We start from the raw sequence: 12220 nt of genomic DNA, 5'->3' as shown, positions 1-12220 counted from the left end.
TAAAATCTCTAGAATCTAGAGCCGGGTTGAAAATAGGAGTGGAATAAAACATTCTACTTGGGATCAAGAGGATCTTTCCATGTTGGTCAGATGTCACTGAAGGGCATGTGACTACACATGACTACAGGAGTTGCGCTATAGTTCCGGTTACTAACTCTTGAGGAGGAAGCAATTGCTCTTCTTCTGGGTGGGCTTTGTGGGGGATGTTTAGCTTCGGAGGGTACATAGCAGCCTTCTGGGAGAGGAAAGGCATTCATAAAGGTCAGCCACTGTCTGACATTTTATATGCAGGTTAACCTCATCAAAGCAAGGACTGCAAAAGCTGAATAAGGGCAAGAGACTGGCATACATTAATGATGACTCTTTAGTCACTATCAGGCCACCCCATCAGCTGGGGCTCTAATCTGGGAGTCCTGAGTTTCCCAAACGGACATGATGGGCCTAGACCTCAAATAAATCCCTCTCTCCATTGTTACCGGTCATCTCTATCAGGAACAACACAATAGACCCCTTTGTGGGCCCCCATAGGACCTTTCCCTCAACTTGGATCAACAATGGTAGAGAATGTTCTGTCCTCCGAAGGGAGGCTGGACAATATACTCTATGCTACACCTGAGGAAGATGGTTCCTGATATTGGGGCAGTTTGGAACGTTCCTATTGATGACTACAGAATGGGAGCTCAGGGGGGCTGGCGCTCTGGGCTATGACTGGAGTGACTGAAAAGAAGGTTCCAGACGTGGAGCACGGGCGGCGTTTTCACTTCTCAGTGCTGCGGCGGCTCGACCCGTGACCATGGCGGTGAGCGAGGAGCTACAGAAGGATCTAGAGGAGGTGAAGATACTGCTTGAAAAGGCCACTATGAAAAAGAGTACATGGATTCGACTTCCGGAGGCGGAGCTACGAGCAGCAGATCGCTTTCTCTCCTCTCCTCTCCTCTCCCGGATCAACTAGGAATACCAAAGGAGACCACCCGGACCAAAACAAGACAGGACTAGAATGACCACAGAAACCCAGTAAATCACCCGTGAGTACAAACACGCGTGGCTGGTGACAGAGAGGAGAGAGGGGCCTAAGGAGAGATTAAGTGACTGCTAACAGTTCGACAGTTTGTCAGTGGAGACACCACCTCCAGTCTGCTCCACCAACAAGGGGACAGCTGAAGGGAGGAAAGGACTCCCCAGAGACTCACCAAGTACAACTCTGAGTCTCCATTGCTACTACCCTCAGAATCTGGAGCAGCAACAGGGAGGGACACCAGGGCACAGAGATCTAACCGGGAAACTCAGAAGACCTATACCTCGGTGGCATAGCTGAGGGGCTGTGAAAGTCTCTTTGCATAACCACTGGATTATCTCTGCCACACCCTGCTTTATCTCTTGGTCAGGAGTCAGTGATTAAGCTAAGAAGCCTATTGATAGTTTAAAAGCCCTCAGGCTCCCATAGCCTACAGGGGAAAAAAAAAGGCTTTTACACCACTGAACTCCAACTCAGGGATTGAAAAAACTGTTAACTTATATAAAATGGTTAAAACAACAAGAAAAAATATTGGAGACTCGAACCAGGACAAGAGTCCAGCTAAAAGTCCTCCAGAGGGCGAAGCACAAAACAACGAGTTCAACATCCAAACATTAGCTAAGGAAATAATAACAGGAGTGAGTAAAGAATTTGAAAAAATTGTAATCAGAAATGTAGGAACAACAAATGAGAATATGGAAGAAAATTCTAATTATCTCATGGTTATTAGAGAGCTGAAAGCTGAAATTGCTGAGCTAAAAAGGCAACTAGCTGAACAAGCTAAAATAGTATCAGAGCAGGGCAACAAAATAGATGAACTCCAGAAAGCAGTAGAGGGCAGAGAGAATAGAATCAATGAGGCTGAAGACAGAATTAGCAAGATTGAGGATGAATTAGAGACAACTAAAGAAGAAGTAAGAGATCTCAAAAAGAGATTAAGAGATGCTGAAAACAACAACAGAGTCCTATGGGATGACTTCAAAAGAAACAATATACGCATTATTGGCTTACCAGAGGAAGAAAGAGAAGGGGAGGAAGAAAGCGTTCTCCAGGCCATAATAGCTGAAAATTTCTCTAGTCTAGACAACACCAAAGACATAAAGATTCAAGAAGCCCAGAGGGTCCCAAACAGAATTAACCCAGACCTAAAGACACCAAGACATGTCATACTTAGATTGGAAAGGAATAAGGATAAAGAAAGGATCCTCAAGGCTGCAAGAGAAAAACAAAGAGTCACCTACAAAGGAAAACCCATAAGATTAGCAGCAGACTTCTCCATACAAACACTACAGGCCAGAAGAGAATGGCAAGATATCTATCGAGTGCTCAATGAGAAAGGCTTTCAGCCAAGAATACTATATCCTGCTAGATTGTCATTCAGACTAGATGGAAGCATCAAAACCTTCTCAGACAAGCAACAGTTGAAGGAAGCAACCATCACCAAGCCTGCCCTGAAAGAAGTTCTGAAAGGTCTCCTATAAACAACCAGACCACCACAAATAGGACATATATCAAAACACTCTAAAACTCTACAAGAATGGCGTTAAAATATCTTCAATCTTTGATATCAATAAATGTGAATGGCCTGAATTCACCTATTAAAAGACACAGAGTAGGAAGATGGATCAGAAAACACAACCCAACAATATGTTGTCTACAGGAAACTCACCTAACGCAACAAGACAAACACAGACTTAAAGTGAAAGGATGGAAAACTATCATTCAAGCCAATGGCCCACAAAAAAGGGCAGGAACAGCTATTCTCATATCTGACATGATAGACTTTAAAATAGATAAGATTAAAAAAGATAGGAATGGAAAAAGAGTACGTGATGCCCTTACAGCAGAGAAATCCAAGATTGAAACAGAAACTAAGAATAAGATGCAACAGAAACCACAGAAAAAAGATCATCTTGACAATGACAAGCCAGCTGCCGTGGTAGCTCCCATTATAACACGATACAGTGTGAAGATCAGCAACTATGGATGGGATCAGTCAGATAATTTTGTGAAAATCTACATTACCTTAACTGGGGCTCATCAAGTACCCCATGACAATGTGCAGGTGCATTTTACAGAGAGGTCGTTTGATCTTTTGGTGAAAAGTCTTAATGGGAAGAATTATTCTATGATTGTGAACAACCTCCTGAAGCCCATCTCTGTGGAAGGTAGTTCAAAAAAAGTCAAGACTGACACAGTTCTTATCTTATGTAAAAAGAAGGTAGAAAACACTCAGTGGGACTACCTGACTCAGGTGGAAAAAGAATGCAAAGAGAAAGAAAAGCCCTCCTATGACACAGAGACAGCTCCTAGCGAAGGGCTGATGAATGTGCTGAAGAAAATCTATGAAGACGGAGATGATGATATGAAGCGGACCATTAATAAAACCTGGATGGAATCAAGAGAGAAGCAAGCCAAAGGAGACCCAGAATTTTAAGACTTTAAAGTCATTTTGGGGGACTGAAATACTGGTATTTCCAGTAAGGAAATGTTGGCAAGCTAGACTAACAACTCTTCCGAGAGTCCTGAGGAAAGGTAACTTAGAACTGGAGGAGTGACTCGTTTATGCAAAATAGGCCCATTAAACACTGCAGTGATTTCCTTCAAGGATAATATTGCATTCTCCTGTGAAAGTGCCACATTGTGGGGGTCAGGCGGTGGCGCAGTGGGTTAAGCGCGTGTGGCGCAAAGCGCAGGGACCGGCGTAAGGATCCCAGTTCGAGCCCCCGGCTCCCCACCTGCAGGGGAGTCGCTTCACAGGTGGTGAAGCAGGTCTGCAGGTGTGCAGGTGTCTATCTTTCTCTCCCCCTCTCTGTCTTCCCCTCCTCTCTCCATTTCTCTCTGTCCTATCCAACAATGAATTGCGTCAACAAGGGCAATAACAATAACCACAACGAAGCTATAACAAGGCCAACAAAAGGGGGAAAAAATGGCCTCCAGGAGTGGTGGATTCATGGTGCAGGCACCGAGCCCAGCAATAACCCTGGAGGAGGAAAAAAAAAAAGAAAGTGCCACATTGTGTTTTGTGCAGCTAAGAGGTAGGAAATACATTTTTTGCTTACCTTTAAGTTCCTGACATTGCCTCCCACCAATGTAAGAAAAAGTAAAAAAATAATAATCCAAACTTTTGCATAAATTGCAATTTAGCATCTTCTTGAAGCCTGCTGTAATAGAAGTATATCTCTTCTGCCAGCAGCTAAAGTGGTGTGCACAGTAGTTGCTCTAATCCAGTCAGAACTGTTTCCCCAACTAATATTTCTAAATATCACAATAATAGACAAACATCTTTGTGCAGTATAAACTTTTGATAGTAAGTGGATGGATGACTTTCAAGAACTACCATAAAGCAAAAAATAAATGTGGAAAATACATCTGTCAAAAAAAAAAAAAGAATGTGAACTCAGATCTACAGGGATGCAGAGGTCACATAGGCTCCTAAGCTGCATATGGGCCCCAGATCACATCAAACCTATGGGGTTTACAATCAACAATATTTATACCCCTTCCCCATATTTGGGAGCTACTCTCTTCCCTGATCCAGCTTTCTGTCCTTTTTCCAGCCATGACATCACCTCCCAGACAATAACTTGGATCCACCTGCATATCAGATTTCAGGCTCAGGCAAAAAAACAAACAAAACAATCAAACAAACAAAAAAACACTAGTATAGCCACAGGCCCTTTGGAATGTAACTAAAATATGCCTACTAGCTATCTACAAAATGGAGAACCCCCCCCCAAAGTCTTGATCATCACTATTCCAGCCTTTAGGTCCATGATTGGTCAATAATTTCTTTGGCTTTGTATGTTAACTCTCTTTTCAACCACCAGGTTCCAGATGCTAGCATGATGCCGACCAGACTCCCCTGGACAGACAACCCCACCAATGTGTCCTGAATCTCTGCTTCCCCAGAGCCCTTCCCCACTAGGGAAAGAGAGAGACAGGCTGGGAGTATGGATGGACCTGTTAACACCCATGTTCAGCGGGGAAACAATTATAGAAACCAGACCTTCAACTTTCTGCATCCCACAATGACCTTGGGTCCATATTCGCAGAGGGTTAAAGAATAGAAAAGCTATCAGGGGAGGGGATGGGACATAGAGTTCTAGTAGTGGGAATTGTGTAAAGTTGTACCCCTGATATCCTATGGTTTAGTCAATGTCTCCTTTTTATAAATAAAAAATAAAAAAAAAACAGTCTAAAAAATGCAGGTTGCCAGAGCACTGCAAAACTCTGCCTTCTGGTGGTTCTGAAGATTGAATCTGGAACCTTTGGCGTCTCAGGCATTAAGTCTTTTTGCATAACTATTGTTATGCAGGCTTAATTTGTTATTTTACTGGGGGGGGTTAGTGATTTTATAGTGCAGTTATCTACACATGGGCTCTTTACTTTTTATTTTATTTTTTTGCCTTCAGGGTTGTCACTGGGGCTCGGTGCCTGCATTATGAATCCACTACTCTGGGAGACCATTTTTCCCTTTTCTTGTCCTTGTTGTTTATTGTTGTTGTTGTTGTTATTGCTATCATTATTGTTGGACAAGACAGAGAGAAATCGAGAGAGGATGGGAAGACAGAGAGGAACAGAGAAAGACAGACACATGCAAACCTGCTTCACCACCTGTGAAGCAACCCCCCCCTGCAGGTGGAGAGCCAGGGGCTCAAACTGGGATCCTTAAGCTAGTCCTTGTGCTTTGTGCCAGGTGCGCTTAACTCACTGCACTACCAACATGGGCACAATTTCCCAGCTCCATGTGATGAGTGTCTACAGAATACTCTCACTCCCAACTTTGGACCCCAACCTTCCCAAAGCCTGCTTCTTCCATTGCTTCTCCAGAGTCCCATGCTTTGATGCAGTCTACCATCCTCAGTCTAAGTTCCACACTGTCACATTTTCAGACTCTGTCTCCCAAGTTCCACCTACATGTGAGGTCATCCAATATTCATCCCTCTCTTCCTGACTTATCAAACCCAACTCCTTCCTTTCAAATTTAATCTGTGATGAGGCAAAGATTGAAATTTTAGAGTTTCTGGTCTAATATCCAGGCCTTTGACTGTTGGCCCTGATTCACCAACATCAGTTGTATGGCTCTGTCCATTTTACTTTCCCTTTACCTATGAATTACTTTGTCTGTGGCTATTGTTTGTATTCCCAGTTTTTGAGTGCCTTATTATAGAGTTGGAGTTCCTTTGATTCTTTTCATGTAGGACTTCTTTCAGAAATTCAAAAGAAACAAGTTTTGTTGATACCTTTTTATATTAAACCTTCAGGACAAATAAACATATGTTATGGGACCAGGTGGTGGCCCACCTGGTTGGGCACACTTATTACCATGGATAAGGACCTAGGTTCAAGCCCTGGTCCCTACCTGCAGGGGGGAAGCTTCACAAGCAACGAACAGTGAAACAGTGTTATAGGCACATCTATCTTTCTCCCTCTTTATCACCCCCTTCCATCTCAGTTTCTCTGTCTATCCAATAAACAAACAAAAAACCAAAATATTTAAACAGCAGATTGCCAGCTGCTTCTCTAACCAAAGTCAAGGCTTTTTTTTTTAAATATTTATTTTATTTATTCCCTTTTGTTGCCCTTGTTGTTTTATTGTTGTAGTTATTGTTGGATAGGACAGAGAGAAATGGAGAGAGGAGGGGAAGGCAGAGAGGAGGAGAGAAAGATAGACACCTGCAGACCTGCTTCACCGCCTGTGAAGAGACTCCCCTGCAGGTGGGAAGCCGGGGTTCGAACCGGGATCCTTATGCCGGTCCTTGTGCTTTGCGCCACCAGCGCTTAACCCGCTGCGCTACAGCCTGACTCCCTAGTCAAGGCTTTTTGTAGGGCCACCTGCTAACCAGGGGCCACTAAGACTCTACTAGAATCTTCCCTCTCAAGGAGAAAGGACTCAGAATCACATTTGGCTATGGAAAAAGACTTTCAAGTTATTTGAGCTCATCATGTCTGAACCAGTGAGGCTGTACCCTGTGTTCTTTTGAGGTCAGATTCACTTTAATTAAGAAAGTGGAAATTAAAATGAAATCCAACACACTCTACTCAGCAATGCCCTCCTCCTCTACCCCTACCACCATGCACATGTTCTGAGGGGTTCCAGGAAACCCCAATGCTATTAGGACAAGAGACAGCAGAGACTTCTCAGATGACTTGGTTGATGCCAATTGACCACCCTACTGCTTGCTTCCATGAGAAAGTCTATTCCTATTCAGAGGCAGTTAATTTTGGTTCATCATCTTTAAGTGCGTTGATGTCAGTCTTGAGTCCTATTTGTATTACATTTCTTCCCTGCTGAGAAGAGTAGAATCCATGGCAATGGGGAGTTGGGGTTTTTGGTGAAAGGACTCCTAGGCCATGAAGCCTCTAGTTCAGAAACTGTCCAACTTAGCCTGCTCTCTGCTTACATCCCTTCTCTCCTCCACCCTCTCATTTGTCAGTGTCCCTCCCTTCCCCTAAGACAACTCAAAACTCTTCCCAAGTTAACACCATACATGAAAATGTCCCATTTGTTTTTCTCCTGCTCACACCCTGCCTAACTCAACATCATATGTAAATATCTGGAGGAAGTACATCTACTTTGCATAATGTCTTGAATGTTAATTGTTTTCTCTGGATAAAATCCTTGGCTACAGAATTGACATACAATCACCACATTTAAACACACTTCATTGCATGCAGCTGTGATGATGTTAGACGAATTCCTTTTGGATGCTTTAAAATTAAAACAATAGCAAAGAGGCTCATCTGAGTAGGGTTAGTTTCACAGTCATATTAAGTCAGGATCATTTAGAATCTTTCTCAAGCCCTCACATTGTTAGGGTAGTGGAAAGTCTGAACCACTTCTGAACCACTGATGGAGAGGTTAGCAAGGACTTGAGGGTGTTGAGGCTCCTAGAATTGGGAAACTTGTGATCTCTCAACAGTTGCTTTTTCTCTCCTGGTTTTAATAGTAGAAAATTGAAATCATAAGGATTAAGTGTGTTGTAAAGGATGAACACCCAACTCAAACCAGGTTAAGAAAAGCAATTTTTTAATGGCCACTGAAGGGGGAAGTCCACAAGTGCAGTTGGTTTGGGGCAGAAATGTCTGTAGATTTTTAATGTCCTTTCTATTGGAGTTGGCTGTCTTCTGTGTTCACTCCCTTTTCAGGCAAACAATTCAAGTGAAGCCAGTATTATCCTATAGCTTAGCACTTCTGAAACAGATAAAGAAGGGTCTTTCTCAAGATGTTTCACCAAAGGAAAGGGAAGGTTGTCAGTGACCCACCTGGGCTCATGTGGAATAATCATAGTGGCCAGAGGGGTATGTAGATCAAAATCCCAGCCTGGACCTGGGGTGAAGAGCAGCCCCTTCCAAGCATCATGGATGGCTCACCTAAGGGAAACTAGACCATGTTCCTGAGCAAAGGTGCTGGACAAGTAGAGCAATTCATGTTCACTTCAACATATGATAGGTGGAAAATATAGGGGGATTTTTAAAATTCTGTTCTAGGTGAGTCTTGGATTACTCTTGGCCTTGAATGAGAAAATTAAGTCTCTGGAGCAAATAAATGATGTCATGTGGTACCAGAAAGATGATGGGCTCTAGAAGTAAATTATCATGTGGAATCTATAGTTATGTGAGAATTTGGTCCTCCTCCATTCCAGAATTTAATCTTCCTGTCTATATCTATGTCACATCAGTTCTCTCTGTGGCACCATGGCAACTCCACGTGGACACTGCAACACAAAATTCACACAGTGGAGTTCCATTGAACTATCTGGGGTGTATTGCTTGCCTTCTGACTCATTTCTACTGGGCAGTAGTATGTGTCATGGTCCATGAGGCTGTCATGTTTTCTAATGACTGATGACACAGATGTTGGCCTGAGGGAAGGACATGGCAGCTCTGCTGAAGAAGCCTTTTGATTGACAGGAGCTCTCTGAACCATGTGCTTCATCATGAAAATCAACACACTGCAAAGAGAGAGAGCACTATATTGGGAATATAGCATCATAATTGCTGTTGTTATATAATGTACAAAATAAAGGAAATCTATCCTATTGTAGAAGCTTATATACTTAAAGCACTTGCCAGTGACAATACTCAAGTCTCATGAGGCAATTGGTCTAACTGATCTAATTTATTATTATCCAATTATGACTGCCTTTGAAATAGGGTAAGATACTGCAAGGCTTCCTAGTAAACATTCCTTTGTTTCTTCAAGCTCTTTCCATTACTATCAGTGCAAGACTAGCCACCTTCCATGGTGACATTCAATTTTGGTAATACCACATTAAAATGACCTCTACCTTATCACTACTTGAGATCTAAGCAGTGCTAAACTCATTTCAGCCTCTGCTTAAATAACTACAAATTTTTTTTGTTGTTGTTCTGTTGCTGGGGCTCTCTGTCTGCACATCCATTATTCCCAGTGGCCATTTTTTTCCCTATTATCTTTTTCTCCTCTCCTCTCCTCTCCTCTCCTCTCCTCTCCTCTCCTCTCCTCTCCTCTCCTTTCCTTTCCTTTCCTTTCTCTTTCTTTTTTTCTTTCATTCTGCCTATCTATCTATCTATCTATCTATCTATCTATCTATCTATCTATCTATCCACCTACCTACCTACCTACCTACCTACCTACCTACCTACCTACCTATCCTTTCTTTCCTTTAAGGGTAGAGACAGACAGAAATTGAAAAGGAAAAGAGAGGGAGAGAGGGAGAGAGACACCTGCAGTACCATTTCATCACTCATGAGTCTCCTTCACTGCAGGTAGGGACCAGGGGCTTGAACCTTGTTGATTGTACTGTGTGTGCTCTAGCACCGATCTCTATAATTACATTTTAAGTACTGCCTGGAACTGGACATCCATTCTGGTACTCAAATCATATTTGGGTTATATACTTAGCTTTATCTTAAAAAATTCTGAGTTGTTTACATGTAAGCCATTATTCTTTATCCCTCTGGGAGTATGGACCCAAGGTCATTGTGGGATGCAGAAAGTTGAAGGTCTGGCTTCTGTAATTGCTTCCCCACTGAACATGGGTGTTGACAGGTCCATCCATACTCCCAGCCTGTCTCTCTCTTTCCTTAGTGGGGAAGGGCTCTGGGGAAGCAGAGCTCCAGGACACATTGGTGGGGTTGTCTGTCCAGGGGAGTCTGGTTGGCATCATGCTAGCATCTGGAACCTGGTGGTTGAAAAGAGAGTTAACATACAAAGCCAAAGAAATTATTGACCAATCATGGACCTAAAGGCTGGAATAATGATGATCAAGACTTGGGGGGGGGGTTCTCCATTTTGTAGATAGCTAGTAGGCATACTTTAGTTATATTTCAAAGGGCCTGTAGCTATACTAGTTTTTTTTTTTTCTTTGTCTGAGCCTGAAATCTGATATGCAGGTGGATCCAAGTTATTGTCTGGGAGTTGATGTCATGGCTGGAAAAGGACAGAAAGCTGTATCAGGGAAGACCGCTAATATGGGAAAGAGATATAAATATTGTTGACTGTAAACCCCATCTATTTGATTTTGTCTGGGGCCCATATTCAGCTTAGGAGACTATGTGACTTCTGCATTCCTGTAGATCTGAGCTCATGAGTAGGAACGTTCCAAGCTGCCCCAATATTGACCTGTCTTCCTCAGATGTAACATAGAGTATGTCGTCCATCCTCCCTTTGGAGGATGGGACATTCTCTACTGTTGTTGATCCAAGTTGAGTGCAAGGTCCTATGGGGGACCCACAAAGGAGTCTTTTTTGTTGTTCCTGATAGAGATGGCCTGTAACAATGGAGAGAGGGATTTATTTGAGGTCTAGGTCCATCATGTCTGTTTGGGAATCTCAGGACTCCCCGACTAGGGCCCCAGCTGATGGGGTGGCCTGATAGTGACTAAAGAGTCATCCTTAAAGTATGCCAGTCTCTTGCCCTTATTCTACTTTTGCAGCCCTTGCTTTGCTGTATAAGTACCGCGTGCTAACCGATTGTGCCACTGGAGCTCTTGTCCTTGCTTTGCTAAGGTTAACTTTGGAGTGAGTGAGAGAACTGTGATAAGAAGTAGGTGAGGAGGGTATCTAAGTCTAATTAGATACTATTTCATTAGGAACTTTATACTGACTCAGAATGGGAGAAGATCTTCACATGCCATACCTCAGACAAGAGACTAATCACCAAAAATATACAACATTAGGCTTCAAAGCATGAGAAGACCACTCAATTTGTGACAGCATAAAACTTGCATGTCTGAGGTCTCCAGAATTGGTGAGTTCAATTACTCAGCACCACTATAAGTCAGACTGAGCAGTGCTCTGCTGTCTTTCTATCTTATTTTTTCCTCTCTCAAAATAAATTAACATATAAATAACATTTTAACTGAGTTTCTGTTATTCAGTTAAAATATATCTCTAAGTTCTGAGTCTGTTCTGAAGGGAACTTAAGTGTAGGGTTAAACAACAACTGTTCTTTATTACATAAAAAAAAAAATCTTGGGGCCGGGTGGTGGTGCACCTGGTTAAGTGCACGCGTTAAAAGTGCATAAGGACCCGGGTTCAAGCCCCCGGTCCCCACCTGCAGGGGAGATGCTTCACGAGCGGTGAAGCAGTGTTGCAAGTGTCTATCTCTCTCCCTCTCTATCACTCCCTTCCCTCTCAATTTCTGGCTGTCTATCTAATAAATAAATAAAGACAATAAAAATAATTTAAAAAATCTAAGCATTTCTGCTATTTAGCTCTTCATTCCCATCATATCTAGTACAACATATTTTTCTATGCACAAATATGTGTGACTTTTCTGACAGCTATATATATATATACATAAGTATATATATATATGTATATGATTGTATAAATATGCATATATTCTCAAACTAAGTATCTATATTAAGTTGTGATAGAACCCATTACTCCCTGTTGGTGGAATTGCTGTAATCTATCTGTAATTTGTTAATACAAGAATACTAGTTTGATGTGGGGGTTCTCATTAAGTGTATCGGGCTCTAGACCATCAATAGTTTTTATTTTTCCATTTATTTTGTTTTGCCACCAGGGTTTTTGCTGGGGCTCTGCACATGCATGACTCCACTGCTCCTGGAAGACTCTCTTTTCTACTCTAGAGGGTAAGAGCTAGAGAAGACGAGACACCACAGCATTGCTCCACTGCTTTTGAAGTTTCTCTGCATGGTTCTCCCCTGTGGTGCAGAGAGCTCAAATCTAGATCCCTGCACCTTGTAT

General features: G+C 42.5%; 1 protein-coding gene across 1 annotated transcript; it reads left to right on the top strand.

The window, feature by feature from the left end:
* The first annotated feature begins 717 nt into the window (after window positions 1-717).
* LOC103110806 (calcyclin-binding protein-like) lies at window positions 718-3599 on the top strand. Its single transcript, XM_016186773.2, has 2 exons — window positions 718-869; window positions 2842-3599. Exons 1-2 carry the CDS (start codon window positions 794-796, stop codon window positions 3450-3452), a joined length of 687 nt encoding a protein of 228 aa, XP_016042259.1. The 5' UTR covers window positions 718-793; the 3' UTR covers window positions 3453-3599.
* The last annotated feature ends 8621 nt before the right edge of the window (window positions 3600-12220 follow it).

This window comes from Erinaceus europaeus, chromosome 7 (assembly GCF_950295315.1).
Source record: "Erinaceus europaeus chromosome 7, mEriEur2.1, whole genome shotgun sequence".
Lineage (NCBI taxonomy): Eukaryota > Metazoa > Chordata > Mammalia > Eulipotyphla > Erinaceidae > Erinaceus > Erinaceus europaeus.
The sequence above is the reverse complement of the archived record's forward strand: the minus strand, read 5'-3'. Positions and strand labels throughout refer to the sequence as shown.

Bases quoted from the DNA above. Each gene is read 5' to 3' on its own strand.
- LOC103110806 (XM_016186773.2), top strand. From the start codon at position 794: ATGGCGGTGAGCGAGGAGCTACAGAAGGATCTAGAGGAGGTGAAGATA. The intron at 870-2,841 runs GTACATGGATTC...ATGGAAAAAGAG, and splicing joins AAAGGCCACTATGAAAAAGA to TACGTGATGCCCTTACAGCA.